Here is a 19,336-nt window from a genome sequence, read left to right as displayed (position 1 = left end):
TTAACACACTGTGCCACAGGGCATCTAACTTGTAAGAAAGAGCGGAGAAAGAGCCCGGCGTTCAGCCTTAAGAACAGCAGTGGAGGTTGACGTGAAATGGGTCAAGGAGATTTAGATCTGGGCCATTATTGTCAAAGAGAACAATGAGCATAGACTTTCGAGTAATTGGTGGAAAAGGGTAAGCATTTGTCACGTTAGACCGAACTGGGATCTGTGCATACCTAATAGGGTTTTACACAGTTTACAATAGCATATTTGCTATATTGCAGCCAATGTCATATTTGCACCTGCACATGTATTAATATGTGTCACTTTAATTATATTGCAGATTTCAAATGTAACATTTCTGTTTCCATATCAATCAATCATTACTCTATATTTTTTAAAATAAAATCAGTGTTAGACTTGCTGTCATTTAACCAACAAACTACACTCAAAGGAATCAAATTTTGGCCAATATACAGTATACAGTGACCCACCACAACATTTACAACACTGACATGAAGTAGTTAATGCTGATTATCTCATAAGATTGCAATTTTCTTACCTTAGGTCCTGGCATTCTTGTGGATGCCAATTGGTATGCACCATCCGCCCAAACACCGATGTAGACTCTCGCACCCTCCTGGCAACAGCATTCCCCAATGACAGTGCCCTCCCAGTGGGACAATGTGCCCTGCCACACCACAGAACCTGGTCAGGGATGACCCAAGGCATTGATCCAGTCCTTAAATTATCTGTGGGATGGGCATAAACAAGGCTGATCCATGGAGGCCCTGCGCCAAATCAACAGGACCTGAAGGATCCACTGCCAATGTCCCGGTGTCAGACCCCACAGAACAGTCCCAGGGTCTTGTGTCTCTGCCTCGATGTGTCAAAGTTGTCTATAGGGACACAAGGGGAACCCGCACACTATAAAGCAGGTGTTACGATATTTAATTTGATCAGTGTAAAAAAAATAAAAAAAAACGGAAATACAGAAATGAATTAAAATGTAGCATTGGTAGTTTGAGACACCATGTGGCAGTGACAAACAATTCACTCCCAGTAAATACTTCAACAAGACAAAGACTCAAAGTTGGAGGTCGGAATTTCAAACCTCTGACTTCCAAACGTCCAGATACACAACACCAGCATAAAACAGCACTTTTATACTTGTGAACAAATCTAAATATTACATTCACAAGCTTAATACAAATACTGTCATCTACAAATACATCTTACCCCTCTCCAAATGGGTGCTGCCATTATGATGTCACACAGCTGCTCCCTCATAAAGACATGGTGGATGGATTAGCCCAGAGCTCACAAATAACAAAATTTCAACTTCCAGAGGCATCACATGGTTTTTTTTTTTTTTGGTTTTTTTTCTCGTAGGAGGTCTGAAATGTTCTAGCTCTGAGTCGTCTGGAAGGCAGCATAAGTCAGCTAACAGCTAACATGCTCCTAATGACAGAGCTTCAGTAAAGCACTACTGTCATGTTAAACAGATTGTTCACCATATTAACTGTCTTGCATATTAGAGATGCCGTCATTTGTTAATTAGCACTGAATACAGCTAAGACTGATGGGACTATCATTAGTTTTGTATGGTTTGGTCATAAAAAAAAAAAGTTCTGCATGTATTGAATTGATGACCTTACTGTGACACTGCATGCAAACTAAGAGATCACTAAAGTCATCAGAATTCATCCTAAGGGGGGAAACAATCCAAAAGCTGATGAGACATGTCATTGAAAAATGTAAATTTCAACCTGCTGGTGGTGCTAGAGGTAGTTAGAGGGTTACCAAAATCACTGGGCTTCATCCTCTCGGGACAGAAAATGTCCCCACCGGGATAAAATAACAAGAAATCTATCCAAGAGATCTGACCAACTAATCACATTGCCATCCCAATAGCCTCAGCAACAGCATGGCTAAAAATAAAGATTAAAATAATCACATCAAGTCAAAATCATTTTTAGTGGCAGTTTTGTGGAGTTGTTTATAAAGAGTGAAGTAATAATCACATTAAAAAACTGAAAGACAAACCACAGAGCATTCATCTCCAGAGACATGAGGAGTTTCAGATGTGTTACTGTGGTATTACTCTCCTTTGGATGGTATTATTCGTCAGCACTGGAAGGTGTGGGTCCATAGAGACAGAAGCTACCTGTGATTCAGATCAGATAAGGATTAGGCTGAAAGACACAGATGACCAAGAGTGTCCCTCTGTGTCTGCCCTGATATCTGCTGGACGGCTTGCCTGTCAATCTGTCCTCATCTATCTCTTTCTTTTACTTTCTTATCTCTCAGCACAGTCTCACACACACACACACGCACGCACGCAGGCACACACACACACACACACACACACACACACTACACTACACTACACACTGCCTCCTTTTCAGAATAGATCAAACTCTAAATTGATTGGGAGTTACTTGCTTAAGGACACCTAGTAGCCAGACCCTGAGAAGCACACTGGCCTTGTTTGAGGAGATTTTCTAGGGATAGAAACAATCATACGCTCAAAGAGGAGGCAGTGCAGGAGACAAACCCTGGGAGAACCACATACACCACAATAAAACTTAAACCAGCTGGTTCATCACTGCCTGGCAGGGAGCTATTAAACCAGTTCACACTAATTTGGCACTACAATTGTTCCATGAGGAACTGATGACGGCTCACCTTTAGACTTTTAACACTACGTGCCATCATAAACACAGATACAGCCATGCAAGCGAGTGGCTTCAGGCAAATCTCTGACTAAGTCCCATGTATCTCTGTGAGGTTCACATTTCTCCATGCTCTGCAGATAGGTCCCTTTGAAGCAGGAAAAGCCCCCAGTGACGTTCACACAGCCCAGCATGGTCACCGCCCCGCACTCTCCTCCTCTCCTCCATGCTGGCAAGCGGGATCCATTCCTCTGTGTCTGGGTCGAAGCGTTCAGCGAGGGTGGTCCAGCCCCCTACCAGGTACAGGCTGCTGTTGAAAGACACCAGGCACGTCCCATACTCTGCAGGGAGCAGCAACATGACAGGAACTGGGTTTCAATCTGGGCATTTCTATGTAAATATGGATTAATTGAATTATAAAGGATAACCTGGAAACTCATTTTGATGTTCCCTCATTCTGAATGTACAATCAGGATCAGGTGTCTTTTTACCCTTGAGAACTTGCTAACATATTTAAATTAGATTTTGTATTCAGAACTACATGGATGGGGTCAAGTGGTTAGGATACTCCACTGGTCTGTGTCCACTTTGTAACTCTGGATCTTGTTGTTGCTCCAGCTGCCATTGAAGCCATAGTTGCCACTCCATTCACTGCAGTGTTCCCTACCCCTGTAAAATGACAGGATCGTGTCAATTCATAGAAATAATGTGACAAGGCTTATTCACTTTCTGAGATACACAAGAAGATTAATAGCACTTGTAGTTTCTGGGCTCATTTCATCAAAGGTGTTAGCGTGTAGTACATTGATAAAAGAATTCTGCAGAGGCCAGGCTGGGTGGAGTCTTTACTGAAACAGATCTCATGCCAGCCTCCGATCCAGATGCAGCCGCTTTTCTGGTATTCTCAAATCTATGGCAAAAGCAAGGCCAAAATGCTTCGCCCTCTGCCCTATCAGAAATCCTGTTGAGCCTTCGATCTTAGGAGATATACCAAAGACCAAATGCTGATTAAGGCTCCTGATCATGGGGACCTTTGCACTGTCACATTACCACACTTGTCTACGGGGGAGCATCTGGTCCTGTCCCATCCCGTCTTCACACTGTTCACTATTGTCTTAGAGCCCAGGATATGTAAGAAAATCACAGTCACTACACACTCTAATGACCTATGCTGTACATCCGATCATAATTTGATATATATGATATTATATTTGATAGATATGAATGTGGCTAGAGTCTGCATAGACTTAGATTAGCTTTGTAGGCTATAACATTTACATTTTGACCCCGTCCAAAGGCAACAGAACCTTACTTCCAGTACCTTTACAGCTTACTCATTAGTAATTATTAGTAATTATTAAGTATTAGACCAATAATTAGCAAGCTGTTGTCTTGTGTCTTACATCTTCATGATAACTTAAGCTAATCAGTTAGCACATCATTTTGCATGAGATTGGCATTGATCTTCTCACCTGACTCTCTGCAACAAGGCAAATAAACTTTTCATCCCAAAAATAATGATAATGACCAAACTATGCTAATCATGTTAGCAGAGCAGTGAACAGTCAATCAAGACTTCCACTGTGGTCTTGGTTTTTGATGTGTGACAACCTGTAAATTCTCATCAGCTGAACATTTGCAGTTGGTACTGGTGCTGATGTGCAGCACTAAATATGACAGGATCCCTGAAACGCGCTTCTCACAAGCATATCAAGCATGGTTTGCTGCGTTGCCTCGTCCAGCTCATCACATCTATTTCTACCGCAGGATGCACACAGTTAAAACCACCAGTAGACGGTTATATGGACATTATAGCAGCATTTCACTACATTTTTAAATGTCTGTATCTGTAGAAGGTGAGGGGCAGTTTGGGGGTGAAGGAAAATCATTATTTTTATCATATTTACCGATAATTATTGAAGGCAAGGTCCATGTAAACAGCCAGGCAGCCTATGTGAACACAAACATGAGAGTGAGCAGCAGCAGCTCAACAACGCAGCATGCAAGTGGTATGCAGGCATCCAGTGTGCTCAGCCTGCGTAGCTCAAGAGGTAGGACCGGTTGTCCACTAAGTTGTCAGAGGGGTGGTGGTTTGATTCCTGGATTCCAGGCCAGCACCTTGCAATGCAGTACCATTACATACTGTTTTACGTATGCCATACTTGTAAAAGCACAACTTGCACCATATCAACTACAGCCATCCACCTAATTTTTAGTGGATCAAACACCTAAGCCTCTGGCAGTGTTGAACCTCCTCTGTAGCCTCCCGTAACATACACACAGCCACAAGAGGCCATGGAACCGTCAGTACCTGCAGGGGGTTTTATCAACATTATTGTATATTTCATAAACCACGTTCATACCAAGTTCAACCAGTATTTTGTTAAAATAGATAGTATAAGGCGAAACTTTTGTGTTGTGTGTTGTGAGCCTTATAAATTCAGGTATTTGATCAGTAATGAAGTCGTGGAGGTATATTCATTTTTGTGAACAATGATAAAGTCCTACAAATACTACCAAAAGATTGTTTCCATTTCTGCTGAGAATTCCCATTTTATACCCCTAACATACATTACATTTCAGACAGAAGAGCTACTTTTTACTCGATCGATTGTATCTGACAGCCTTTGTCCATATTTACTTTGTATATTGCAAATTGTAAAACCTAATAGTATAAGAAGTATTTCATATCAGCTCCAGCTCAACTGGCTACAAAATATCGGCAGTGGCCATCATTTCTATTCTGTTTTATCAGTTTTTACTATCAGCAACCCCTTTCACATTACATAAAGTTATTTGATCCGTCTTATATCAAATATTGACTGAAGCAGCTTCAATTAAAAGTCATGCCATCCCCATCCCTTAGAATTGGTTAAAAAACATATTTTATCAACGTACCTGGCAGTCAACATGGGCTGCCCCTCAGTCCAGTATTCAGAATCACTGTTATACTCCCACACTGTATCCAACACCTCAGTGCTATTGGTTCTGTATCCCCTGCTCACATAAATGGCAAAGACCAGTGAGGCCACTGCATAGCTCTCTCTGGAGTAATCAGGCATGTCTTAACCCTGCATCCACTCCCCACTGGACAGGTCCCAGGCTGAACCTCAGACAAAGGACGGCAATAGTAGCCCCCAATTACTATCACCTTGGAGTTAGATTTCATCTGTCGTGGAGGGCTGTTTGAACATGGGTGTTAGGGTGAATGTAGACAGGAGGCTGTCAAAGTCGTTTTGCTGTAAGGAAAGATGTTTAGCTCAGAGTAGAGGGTCAGAGTCCAGCCACCTGCCCACTGCCTCTGCCACCACCTCCTGGTTCTCCTCTGCTGGGACTGTCCTCAGGCTGTCAAGATCCACTTCTTTCTTGATCACCTCCTGAAACCTGCAAGTGTTCAGAGTCAGCCCACCTGAAATTACATTACTTTGGAATCTTTTATAGAGAACAGAGTGACTTTGGCAATCATAGCTTATAGCGATAAAAAGCAATCATAGAGGAGAGTAGTTAATCACATCATAGGAAAGAGCAGTTAAATAAAGACAGAGATGTTTCCTGGTTTCTTCTGTTCATGTGAGAAATTTCTTAAGAGCCTAACCTTAATGATTGAATTACAGCACAGGTGAGAACTATTAGTCAGAAAAGTACTACTTTGCTTTCATTTAGTCTGTGTTCCCATTTACAATTTCGACACTGAAAAAGAAAATCACTAAATACAAAGAGCTGATCTCTGACCTGCCTGCGAGCAGCCTGCAGGTGTCTTCCTCCAGAGTAACGCATGTGTGGAGCTGAGAGAACAGCAGCATGCCCAAGCAGTGGTCCACACATCCAGCAGCTCATGACGACAGCCCTGCAAGGCCCTCTTCACCCCCCCAAACTGCAGCAGGTAAGCAGCCTTCAGCAAGCTCTCCACGTTCGGCTGGGTATGGTGAATCTGGAGAAGAGATGTAGTCTGCCAACGCTGATAAGACCTCCATCTCTAACCAGCTGGAGAGGAGAGGGGAGGGGAGGAGAGGAGAGGAGTTATGGACTGTAGAGGGGCCATTCTTAGGATTACCAGGATAAGGGGAAGTTTACCCTTTCCTCGCTGTCAAACTGTATCATTTTTAATGGCATAGATAGGGACTTCAAAAGAGACACCAGCAGGCGATGTAGCAGCAAGTGCATGGAAGGTAGATGTCTCGTCGGCAAAGGTACAACAGCATATAATAAAAATGATGTCTAATTCACTGTGAGCTAAATATTTTGTCTAAAAGCCCTGTAATACACACATTATCACCATATAAACATCGTCTACATGTCTCATTTTATTTGGATAACTGTTTTCATTCAATTTATCATCCCTGAGTTATTATAATGACTTCAATAACTAGTTAGACAAGTGTGGTCTTGATAAAAGAATACTAAATCAAGGGTAATTGTTTCATGCCATATTATTTTGGGATAGCCTCATGCATTCAGCATAGCTTTGACTCCTTAACATTCTAGACAGTCATTTCTGCAACAGCTACTCTGGTATCTGCTGCAGGGATCAGATTTTTACCTCAGGATGTTGTTTTTCCCAAAGTGATGTTTATCTTAAAGTTTCCCTGAACTCAAAAATGTGTTTTTCTTACTGCGACCTCAGATGTTGAGCTTCACTGTGCACACTGTTGTAGTATGTGTAGCGTGGTTGCAGACTGGAAAGCTGAGGAAAGTTTCTCTACTCTGATTTGAAGACATGTACAAACAAGCCTGATTTTGTGACATAATGGAACATAAACATGCAACTTGAAGGGAAAAACAGTGTTATGCTGCCCCCCCTGGTGGAATGTTTCAAGCTTCTTTCTTGCCACACCCACCCAAGAGTGATGTCACAGGTGGGGCTGCCACCCGCCCCATTAATTATGGAATCAGCCCGTATTTTACATGTAAATATAGCGCCCTGTATTGGCTCAAAACAGGGAGAAATTTGTCCTTTATTTCAGAAGTGCCTTGAGTGCAGCATCATCCCTCCCAGATTCAGCTTCTTACAGCAAGGACCTGCCTACTCAGGGGGGTTGTTGGTTTGGTTGGTTAGTTCTGGGCATGAGGAATGAAAGACTGTCATTATTACATAATGGTTTATCATTCTAGTTATCGCAGTTGTTGGATACAACTGCCCAATAATAGAGCATTGTTAACTTACATTCACATTTTTCACTGTTGTTATTTGTTGATTATGGGTATTTCATTAAATTTGTTATTATCTGTTAGCCTTTGCAAAGACTATTGGGCAGGAGAGACAACAAGGTAATAAACAGTGCATTAAGAATGGTAAGTGGTCTTGCATTTCTAAAGCACTTTTCCAGTGTACTGATCACTCAAAGAACTTTACACTTGTCAGATTCACCCATTCACACACACACTCATTCACTGATGGCAGTGGCTGCCATGCAAGCTGCCAACTGCTCATCAGGTTCAGCATCATGCTTTGGTCATCAAACCAGAGTAGAAGAGATGAACCTTATGTCTCCCTGGTGCAACCAAACAACAACTCAGCTTTAGTATCCAACCAGCTACTTTTCAACACAACATTTAGTGAGGACTTTACACTCTAGCTTAAGAAAGAAGTTAAGCATAGCTGGTGTAATGTGTCACCGTCAGGGCCCCTGCACTACATGTGTTAGATGTTTCTTTGCACCAACACACCTGATTACCTGATTCAAATTCAAACGAAGTTGTCATCAAGCACTGATAAAGCCAGATAATGACCCATTCATTTGAATCAGGTGTGTTGCAGGACAGGGAGCCCCGGGGACCAAGATTAAAAAAACACAGCTTCACAGCAATGTGATGTGGAAGTCTCCAGCACACTGACACAGAAAGGAAGCTTACAGTGGAGTAATAGATCTGTTGTGTAAAGTGCTTTAACTTCTGATCAACAATATTTGCTTATTCATAGATTCTTAATTTTTCAATGAGGGAGATAACGTGAAGGGAAGTTTCATCAGGTAGCAGTAGTAGTAGTAACACAGGCCATAAGCAAAACTTGCCTAATGTTTCACCTTGTTTTGACACAGACAGTAATAATTGAAACCATTTATAAATACTCAGTTGAAAGGTTGAGATATTGACTTTTGAAACCTCTGCAAGTTGGAAGAACTACTATTCCCCCAAGTGCAGCTGAAACCCATTAATGGTTAATCAGGTCATCCACATTCTTCACAATAATTTCATCATGAGGGACAATATGGGAGAAAAATGACAACAGTGATTACTTGCAGCCATTTCCTAGTCATGAACCAGCTCCCCTGTCAACTATTACCATCTAGTGGGGCAGATAAATAAGACCCTGGCTATATCAGTTGGCTCAATGGTTTTTCTGATAATTTATTGATCCCTTGAAGAATCTTTCTTCTCTTTTCTTCTCCCTGCCTCTGGTACAGGCAGGTCAGAGGTCAGGGAGAGCTGGTGAGCAGCACTGCTGGAGCTGGCAGCGTCTTCAGCGTCTCTCTAAAGGACCGTACAGCTCAGCAGATGTTTCCCTATATGAGCAACACAGGACATGAACCAAGGTTGTCCACTTGAATGACAGCCTTTAAATCACTAAATCATTAAAGTTGCAGGATGTCCTCGCACTGTCACTAAATGCTAGCTTCTGGATGTGTTCATGATGCTGTGAACATATGAACCAGTACACGGCTGTCTGTGCAGTTAATATTTTGCCATGAATTTGTATTAATGTATTTAACATTGCCACAAGCGCTCATCCATACCCATTTACACAAAAGATACATAGACACCTGACAGGGCTATTGCTGAACATGATCCTGATGCATAAGCTGTGAGCACACAGTGCCACCTTGTGGCACCTGACTGGTGGAGCACTGCAGGGCTGTGTCCGGGAAGAGACCTTCAGAGTAGAGGTCTCTCAGGGTATCCAGCATCTACTCAGGGCATCAAAGCATCAAGAACAGATGCTTATTGTCTCTTTGACTACATCAAGTACATGTTTAAATTACTATTGAACTGCATGTAGATTGCAAAGACAACATTGTTGGTGTTTTTCTATGATGAAATGCAGTGTTTTGGGAAAAGCATATCAAATAAGATGGATGTAAATGGCTGTGGCGCCCTGTGGAGTCGCACCCCATTCTTCAGTTTGATGTGCAAATGAGACAGTTGCCGCTGAAATCAAGGATTGCTCCTTTAAAAATTCATCAGCACTTCATGGATAATAAATGATGTTATGGTGATACAATATATATACAGTACATGCATCATTTGTGGTATTAAATGATAGTACTGAGTTTTCCTATAGAATCTGGTTTCTCTTAACAGCTCTTGCTAATATGATATTATCATAACATACATGGAAAACGCAATAGAAAATCACTAACAACAGTATAGGTAAGCACACACACACACATTTGGAGCATAATACATCTGAATGGACAATAACATACCCGATCAACATGGTTCACAGGATATGAAGTTGGTTCCACTGCATTTCAAAAGACTTTTTGCCGGTGAAAATAATCACATCAGATTATATGAAGTGACATTATTATTATTTATTTTGGCGATGTCACTCTGCCTTCAGTATAAAACATTGCACAGGAGATAGTCAGTGTGGCCAGAAAAAAATCTAGTAGAGACTTTAAAATCAAAAGGCAAGTTTACGTTCGACCACACACTGGACAGGCTTCAGTCACATCCAGACGATAAACTGATGATCTGTCTTAACAGGAGATGGAAAGCAAATGAATTGGCCTACGTTTGCTTTCTATCTTTGAGGTAAATGCTGTACTGTTTGCTGTGGGATAGTTATCAGTTATTTGCAGATTAAGATTTTGTACTTAACATTTTCCCAGATGATTGTTATTGGCATTCCCATCAGCCTTCCCTTTACTAGAACAGGAACTGAGTTAATGGACACTGTAAAGAGGTCCCCTCTCTTAACAGTGTCCATAAGTGGTTGGAGGGTTCACTCAGGTGACCTTTGGGCTTGCAAAGATTTCCATCAACAGGCCTATTAAGGCAACAGGAAAGGTTAATAGATAGGCCTGCACATCTGGTTCTAACACTCACTAGACCCCTTCTTGATGAGATGGAACTTGTCATCCTTGTAAACTGCCGATTATGTTCTCGATTAAGCGTTTCATTGTTTTGCCTCAGTAAATTGTTGAACATGTCCATGATTATGTCCAAGGTGACTTCAAAGGTCTTCAAATGGTCCCCAACTGTCAAAATGCCAGATATTTAGTTTACAATCATATATAATCCAGCAAAATGATGACATTTGAGATGCTTCAACCAGTAAATATTGAATTTGTTCTTTCAAAATAATGACTCAAGACAATTCTAAACAACAGTAGGTTTAGGCACAAACCCCACTTGGTTTGGGTTAGAAAAACATCATGGCTTACCTGGTGCTGTCCCACAAACACTGCTGAAAAATACCCCAACCTCATGCAAAGTTTCAAGCACTTCACAGTAATTACAGATGTAGGTTTTATAGATAGATTCTATAGATAGAAAAAACATCTCCCACAAAAAAACTTAACTGCATGTGACGGCCCAAAACAGTAATTAAGACATTAATGGAATATTTGACATTATGGTGGATTAAATCTCTGGTCATACACCAGCTGTTTCTGGACCCTCTCCCTGGCAAGAACAACAAACCTTCCAAGTAAACTAGTCCAAACTTTGGATACTTGTTGCCCAAGTTCAACAGCATCACTGCTGAGCCTGGCTGTTCCTTATGCACCTAAGCATCTCCCTTTAATACAACAAGCCTCGCTGGTAGCTTCTTCCCACCGAAGAGAAAATTCAGGAAGTAAACAAAGCCTGCTGAGTCTTGGACCATAATACCAGGTTAGATCTTAAGCAAGAGCTATCTCTGTGAGTTACTGGCCTGCATTCCTACCCAAATCCATCTTCAAATCCCTCTACATTTGTGCCAATCTAGTGATGTTTTGTTTTTGTTTTTTTCCTTTCTGTCATTCTTGGGAAAGAATCTTTTGCGTCTTCACAGGATGTATCTTCCTATCTTAAAGGAGAGGATACATCAGCTATTCAGTCGAACACTGGCTGAAGTTTTGGTGGCAACAGCACATTAATTACAATCTAATTCATGCATCAACATAGAATTTTGTTTATCCATTAATGTTCGTTAAAGACAATATGTCCTCATATTGTGGAGAGAAATTTTGCTAGTGCCACTATGTGCCGTCTATGCTACTCACAAAACAACATTATTTAAATGATGTTGGAGTGAAAAGGATGAGTTCAGGAAGGACGCTGTTGTGTAGTCTGGTGGTACGGCAACATATGCTTCAGTATCCAAGTAGGTTTTAACCCAAGTAAAGAAGGGTCAGTTTTCTGTATATTGTCTAAAAACAACTGTCGGAAAGTGGCAACAGATGTGAGTAAATGCCAAACATTTATGGAGGTGTTAGGATGACTCAAATACCTCTTTTCCACATCTAATGGACTGGGTTAGGTGATTTGCTTTTCATAAAAAAAAAAAAAAAAAAAAAAAAAAAAAATCAAAGATTTTAGAAAAATGGGCTGTTACGCTGCTGGCTGATTGCATTGCAGTGTCTCTGGGGTTTCGCTTTTTATTTTGGCAGCCAGTCTTTGAACAGTACATAAAAATGGACAAAAGAGGTTTCTGCTTTTCATTTTATTAGAGTTACAAGAATCAATAAATACAATTTCACATGTTGCCTGATGACAATGTTGATGAAAATCCTCAGACTGAAGTTGAGAACCAAATACTCTCTCCAGGTAGTATAAACCAAGACCAAGGATTATGCCCATATATAATCTAAGACATTTCTGATTCATCTGGACAACATAACTGAATGAACCTTGGGACCTTCACAATCATGAGAGCATGGATTGATGTAAAAACAGCACCAGGATTTATACTCACAAAGATCAAAAAAAGAAGAAAAAGAAACACTCCTGGACTTTTGTTCACTTAGCTTAAATCGTTGAAGTTTATACCATTCAGTAGAGGCAACTCACATACACCATGATCAGATGAATCCAAATCTTGTTTAAGCAGTCAAGAAAGGTACACATATATGACCAAAGACTTGTGCTGTAAAACAGTTCGAATCACTGAAGGACTGCTACATCGTGTAAACCAACAAGATGAAATACTTTCAGTTGTAGGATGAAGTTACAACGTTGACACAATAAGCTTAGTTTATTTGGCAGGAAAGGGTATATTTTCCAGGAGTCAGAAAGGTTTATAGTGGAAATACTGTTTCATTTCTTCATTCTTATCCAGTCTAGAGGGCAAACAAGACAAGTCAATGTGGAGGTGTTGCATTAAAAATGGTGGCTGCAGCTTTGATGTAAATTTATGTTTTCAGCTATAATCTCCCTTTTCCATTAGAGATGTATTGTCATGTCACACAAGCACAGCTGTTGATAATAAAATGACAGCTGGCTAAACTCCATTGTGCATGCTGGCTCACTGTCGCACTGTCAAGGCGTACTGTGACAACTGAATAGAACTGAGCCATTGTTAATGTTTGAAGTTAGACCTTTACTACTGACAAGTTAAAATGTCTGCTGCAACAGGCCTAATGCAATTCACTATGTACTTAAATGCATAAAGGTCATAAAGAGTATTTGCATGTTGTAAAGTATTTAGGTCAGTTACCTGAAGTGGTCAGCAAAGGCTTCACACCTGTCTGATGTGATAACTGGTTTTCATAAACATATTAACATATTGTGTTCTAAGGATGCCAAGTGCTGATGGGCTGAAAAGAAATTGTGTTTCAGTGCGGTGCACGGTGGATGGTAACACAAGTAGAGTTTCCTGGAAGCTGGCCTGGGGTTACCACCTTCAGAGGAACAGTTTGGGGGGTAATGTGCTTATTTTCTCTCTTAAACATAGCTGAAGGGGAATATCAATAACACAATCATATATCTCTGGTAAATATGGAGACAGAGGTAGGAGTAGTTTAGCTTAGCTTCGCACAAAGACTGGAACCAAGGGGAAACGGCTAGCCTAGCTCTGTCCAAAGGCAACACAATTGTCCTTCTAGCACCAGTGAAGCCGTCTCCTTACATGTTTTCTTACAAAAAAAAATAAGAGCTCACAGGTGTCTGTAGGGAGATTTATTTCACCTTTGAACAGAACGAGTACACACATTATATATATATATATATATATATATATATATATATATATATATATATATATATATATATATATATATATATATATATATATATATATATATATATATATATATATATTTTGTGTTATAGGCTTACTCACACATAAAAAAAATGGTTTTCACTCTGCTCTAGGCTGAGGGAGTAAACATGGGGCTTAAAGGTGCCACTGTGAAAGAGGACGTAAAGTAAGAGTTGTAACACAACATTCTTGAATGATGACATTCGTCGTGTGTTTCAACTACTATAGATGTAGTGTGATTCCGACACCAAGCCGTATATTTATAATCATTTCATATGGTAACATGTCTGCAGGTTAGTGCAATCATTTTTCCTGATTAGTAGATCAAGCGTCTTTCAAACTGTTGTGCATGTGTTCCTACCCTATGTACTGTGATGTTTTTTAAAGCCCATTAAAAATTGTGTGACAGCGATCCCACAGTAATATGAAGCCCCAAATCCTCATTGTACAGGACGCCTCCCTTTCATCCTGTTAACCATGTAAAACTTGTGGTCGATTTGCTGAATACACCACCACAACCGTGCAAAAACTTGAGTTACCTATCAGTCTGTATGACTTCATGTTTACTCTTCTTGGGTTCATCTGCAAAATGTCAATGTGAACAGGAACCAGACCAGAACTAATATTCAACAAAGTATCATTTTTTTCTTCTTGGTCTGGACAAATGAACCAACTCTAAAGTGTATGGACTCAGCCAGGGGCAACTGTGTATTTCGCATTCTGTGTGTTTTGCAATAACCCCATTTGTTTTTTTTCCCAAATTCAAATAATAATACATTCTGTCTGTCAGACCTGCTGTCTCTGCTTTTCTGCAGACCCTGTTCTTGTTAAATTACTTTGCCTGAATTTCAGTTCTACGGTAACCCGCATATTGAAGCAGGTCCTAGATAACAATTAAACTCTTAAATACTTCAAATAAAATCTTGTCCGTTGCAGTGTCAAACATAACTGCATGTGCAAACAGTAATGTATTTGACTATATTTACGCTCAGTTGTCTTGATTCTCCATCTCTGGATAAAAGACAAACTTTTCAACATAACTAAGAGTCCAAACATAAAGTCTCTTGTGGCCAAATCATTATTTTCAAGGATCTGAAACTCAAAGAAAGACATTTTACAAACAAAATTGTAATTTAAAAATTAAAAATACTGTCTTAGTATTGTAAGATACATTTCACACAATCACAAAGAGCAGCATGTGCCTGCCACGGTGCAGATGCAATATTCCCATAAGTGCAGTGTTTCAGGTACAACTGAGAATTGGATCAAGTGCCACCTAGGTTACGACTAGATACTTGCCTTCAGTTCCTGGAGGATGTCGGTGCCACTGCTCCAGGCAATAACTTTAGCCTTTAGAGAGGTGGTATCTTCCTGACTTTCCAGTTTGGCCAGCAGTTTCTCCAGGGTGTACCCCTTTCTGGGCATCGCAATATCGTGCCCTCTCAGACAGGAAGTAGGGCAGAGATCATTCCCCCCATCTCCTACGTAAAATACCCGTTCGTACTCCACACCTGCATCAGACTGCTCCGACAAATACAGCTCCAACACCTTTTTCTTGCAGAGGTTGACAGGGCACCGATCGCAGTCATGAGAGTGGTAGCACTGAACCTCCATGTATCCCAGCTCGTTGAACTTAGCCGGGTTGGTGAAAACCTGATCGACCGCTGCCTGGAGTCCAGACGCATGGAGGATCCAGTCTATGAACATGGTGTTGGAGTCGGAGATGACAATGCAGTCAATGGTGCTTTTATGCTCTGATATGAATGTCAGCAGGTCTGTCATTCCAGCTGTGAAGGGGATGGTCTCCATCACACTGCGGACCCTGTCAGCGCTGACCTCCTGGCTTCCTGGATGCACAGTAAGATAAAATGGTCAGAGGACTGAAGAAATAGCTGGAGGAAACAATAAAATGTTCATATGCAAATATTTTTGCCACTATAGGTGGCCAACAAACAGGATAATGAATTTCCACCTATGTAGTTCATCACTCTGCCCATGAACTCAGTCCAATGGCCTTTTCTGTAGGAATTCTTTACAGAGTCGGGGAGAGTCTGACCTGGAAGGCATCTGGGAAGAGAGACAAGACAACAAATAAAGGTCCGCTGCAGATAGTGACGTAGATACAATTTGCAGCAGTAAATATCTATACCTTACTTACTTTTTTTTTTTTTTTAAATGCATTATGTAGCGATAATTCATTGAGTCAATCAATATTGTATTTACCTAATCACCCAAGTGTCACTGTTGTCATCAACCACTGTGTGGTCAAAATCAAACACCATCAGAGTCTTCATTGTTCACCTGGAGAAAGACAGCAGTTTAAAATACAGAACATATTGTATATTAAAGGGGCACTATTTAGTTTTGGAAATTACAGCTCAGGATTTCTATATTTACAATATCTATGAATTAATAATACATTTGTGTATTTGTTATGCAGGCAAACAGAATAGAGTGAGAGCAAAAGTATCGACACAGCAATTAAAAATGTATTATTGCAAGTGAAATACATTTGGGATAAAAACATTTTTTAAAAACGTATTCATGCAAACGCTGCTGTTGAACTGCATCTTGTGGACCTACGCTGAAAGATGTAAGACACGTCTCTACTGGCCAGTGTCGATCAGACTGACAGCTTGACAGTACCCACTTTTATAGTCCATGGAGAAGACATCAGGAGCACAGCATGGATGTATAGACACATAATCAATGCACAGGTATATTTACTCATACTTTCTGTCTCAGTTATTGCAAGAATGTTATGTTTGAACTGGTGCATGCGGATTGCTTTTGTTAAAGGATCTGTGATATTGTAATGGGTTAAAAAAAACATATTATTTTGTCAGCCTGTAGATTTTAAGTTAATGTTAGCTCACTCGCTCCTCGTTGGTATGTTAACGTTACGTGCCCGGGCTGCCTATTAGCCTAATGTGCATGTAACATTAGCCACTAGTGAACATGACTTGAGTTCAATGATCTGATGTTATTTGCTATAAAACTGTGATTAGAACAGCGCTGAATAAGAGGGCCCAACAAGATGACATAATTGAGTGAGCACCAATCAAACCTCAAATGGTGATAAACAATATAGAAAAGATTAAGAAAGTATGACATTTATGTTGTTAGTGTCATGTATTTATCATTCCTCCACATAGATCCGATGCTTTTGTCTGCCACTATTATCAAAATTGAAAAGGTGTATGGAAAGCCAGACGCATCTACTGCACTCGGTAATCGACTTGCAGGGACTTCCCCACAACAAGAAGCTGTTGCAGGAGAGTGGAGAGTTGTGTTCACTTTACAATAGAAATCTGGCTAAGCCAGCTAAGGTTTGATGCCTCCAACTGTGTGTTGGGACCCTATTTGTACTGTTATTGAAGTTTGGTGCTGTCCTGAGCATTATTTGTGGCTTTTTGATGGCTGTTTCTTGGTGGAGGCACATACAGCAATGTATTGTTTTCATGCGGTCATTTCTGAGGTTGCTAAAACTACATAAGCTAGCGGTCTGCAAACTTGATCTCTCGAGGGGGGGTGTCACGGTGTGTTAGACCATGGATTAAACTTACACCAGAATATCCCTTTAAGTAGTGTTGCATGCAGCCTGGGCATGTAACATTAATGTATCTCTGAGGAGCAAGTGACTAGCCAATTGAGCTAATGTTAACCTAGCAGCTACAGGCTGACACAATAATATGTTTTATATTCAACCCATTACAATATCACAGATCATGAAACAAAAGCAATGTAGATGGAAACTACTAAGGCAGAAGTTACATGTAAACATGCCTGCATACATACTTGCACATTGATTATGTGTTATGAGAACTGTCACAGTTATAAGACTTTATGCAAATTCCTCCTTACACCTTACGCACGCACGTTATGACCTCGGCCCCCCACGTAATTTGGGAAATCAGGAAGCCATGCAGCAGAAATATTGTGGATGGCTAACAGAATCAAGCCTCCTTAAGCAGAAATGGATAAAGACAAGGATCTCTAGTATGGCAAGTTCCACTTCAAAGCCCTGCCAGAAGGTTTTCTCTACAAGAACAAAGTTATTTGCAATTCCTGTTAATGCGAACTGAGTTACCACCAGAGTAAGTGGAATATCAGATACAACTTGTTGGCTACAGCTTGCAGGCTGCTTAACACTGAATAGTTTAACCTTTACAAAAGTAAAGTTGGACATTGTGTTAGTATTACTAAGGACATTCAAGTCAGTATGCCCATCTGTTGTTGCTTGTTGGGCTTGAGTTTTCAATGGTATGCTTTCAGCATATTTTTTGAGCATGCAGTACCTCTGAGGGTATTCTGTCCCACACAGTAGAGTTTATACGAAGTAATGTGTTTTAGTGTGCAGCTAATAAAGTAAACCTGGCAGTAAGTATTGGCAAGCTCGAAGCTTCGGTTAACGATTAGTAAGACTGGCTAAGCTGGTTAGGCTAACATTAGCCATGTTAGCTAAGGCTAGCTCTTTCACTGACTTTGAGTAGTTTATATGCAGAAATGTAACATATTACTTGACTGTCATATCACAAGCATCCCACGTGTCCCTACTGTCTATATGCATACACCCCAACAACATAACATGTAACATTATTTAAGATATGTTAAGTTGGCATTGTCACTTAGACTTATTAAATGTATACATTTACAGCAGTACTGGTAACACCAGCCCAGTGGCATTATATTTGCATATTGATCAGGGGGCTGTGCTCATCTGACAGTCAGTCAGTGGCCTGCCAGCACACCAGTGTACTGATCCACAGATCATCATATGCCACTGAGCCAGGAGAGACGTGCCATTGGCCACTTCACGATCACAGCCTCATAACTCCATAACTTATCGTCCAACTATGTCAACTCTCAATCAACCGCACTACACTATATGCCGAATTCACCACAACACCTCAATTAATCATAAAATGCCCAAGTTGTTTTCGATTCGCAATACTGTTTTTAGACCAAACTCATTATATTTAAAGTTACTCGTGTTTTAAGAAGAAGCCTGGTTCACGCAAACCGCGTCTCCTTACAACTTAACGGTCTTGCCGCCCGGAAAATCCGGTCAAATCAAGCTCCAGCAGTTCAGATAAGGTTTATGGGGAATGATAAGTATTTCAGTGAGTTACACACTAGGTTAACAGACATACAGTTCATGAAATAGATAAAGTGGTGCGAAACCGCAAACAGACCTCCGCCTGCCTGTCTTCAGTCCACCGGTGTATCTTCCTCCTCGTCTTGCTGTGTGAAACATTTCCGGGTTCATTATCGCCATCTGGTGTTTAAGTGCCTCTTTTAAAGTGAGTCTTTTATAACACCTGTAACGATTATGATAATCATTATTATCACGGAAGCAGTCGTTCATATAATGGCCCATAAGAACACATACTTTGACACTTTAAATAGTTATTTATTTTAGATACTGTTTGAGGTAATGAAGGCATCGTTCCCCCTGACGACCACTGGGGGGCAGTAACACCCTCAGACG

The 19,336-nt window shown here is 40.6% G+C and overlaps 1 protein-coding gene across 8 annotated transcripts; it reads right to left on the bottom strand.

Annotated features, from left to right (window-relative positions):
- Positions 1-453: 453 nt before the first annotated feature.
- Positions 454-19,223, bottom strand: phospho2 (phosphatase, orphan 2). 8 transcript variants are annotated; one of them, XM_037095332.1, is made up of 9 exons: positions 19,041-19,223; positions 16,069-16,146; positions 15,818-15,912; positions 15,145-15,692; positions 6,393-6,644; positions 5,559-6,044; positions 4,568-4,610; positions 3,234-3,329; positions 548-3,001 (listed from the first exon to the last, which is right to left on the bottom strand). In XM_037095332.1, the coding sequence occupies exons 2-5, from the start codon at positions 16,137-16,139 to the stop codon at positions 6,555-6,557; spliced, it is 804 nt and encodes a 267-aa protein (XP_036951227.1). In that variant the 5' UTR covers positions 16,140-16,146; positions 19,041-19,223; the 3' UTR covers positions 548-3,001; positions 3,234-3,329; positions 4,568-4,610; positions 5,559-6,044; positions 6,393-6,554. The 8 variants fall into 8 exon arrangements, with proteins under 8 accessions (XP_036951223.1, XP_036951227.1, XP_036951224.1 ...); XM_037095328.1 differs by having other exon boundaries at positions 454-3,329; XM_037095329.1 differs by having other exon boundaries at positions 548-3,329; positions 5,812-6,044.
- Positions 19,224-19,336: the final 113 nt, after the last annotated feature.

Source organism: Acanthopagrus latus, chromosome 4 (assembly GCF_904848185.1).
Source record: "Acanthopagrus latus isolate v.2019 chromosome 4, fAcaLat1.1, whole genome shotgun sequence".
NCBI lineage: Eukaryota > Metazoa > Chordata > Actinopteri > Spariformes > Sparidae > Acanthopagrus > Acanthopagrus latus.
This window is presented reverse-complemented; position numbering and strand designations above follow the sequence as displayed.

What these genes read in the sequence shown, in the direction of transcription:
- phospho2 (XM_037095328.1), bottom strand. Translation starts at nt 16,139, where the DNA reads ATGAAGACTCTGATGGTGTTTGATTTTGACCACACAGTGGTTGATGAC. An exon ending in AGTGACACTTGGGTGATTAG is followed by an intron (nt 15,913 to 16,068) that starts GTAAATACAATA and finishes CTCTCTTCCCAG; the next exon opens with ATGCCTTCCAGGTCAGACTC. An exon ending in ACATCCTCCAGGAACTGAAG is followed by an intron (nt 6,645 to 15,144) that starts GCAAGTATCTAG and finishes TCTCCTCTCCAG; the next exon opens with CTGGTTAGAGATGGAGGTCT.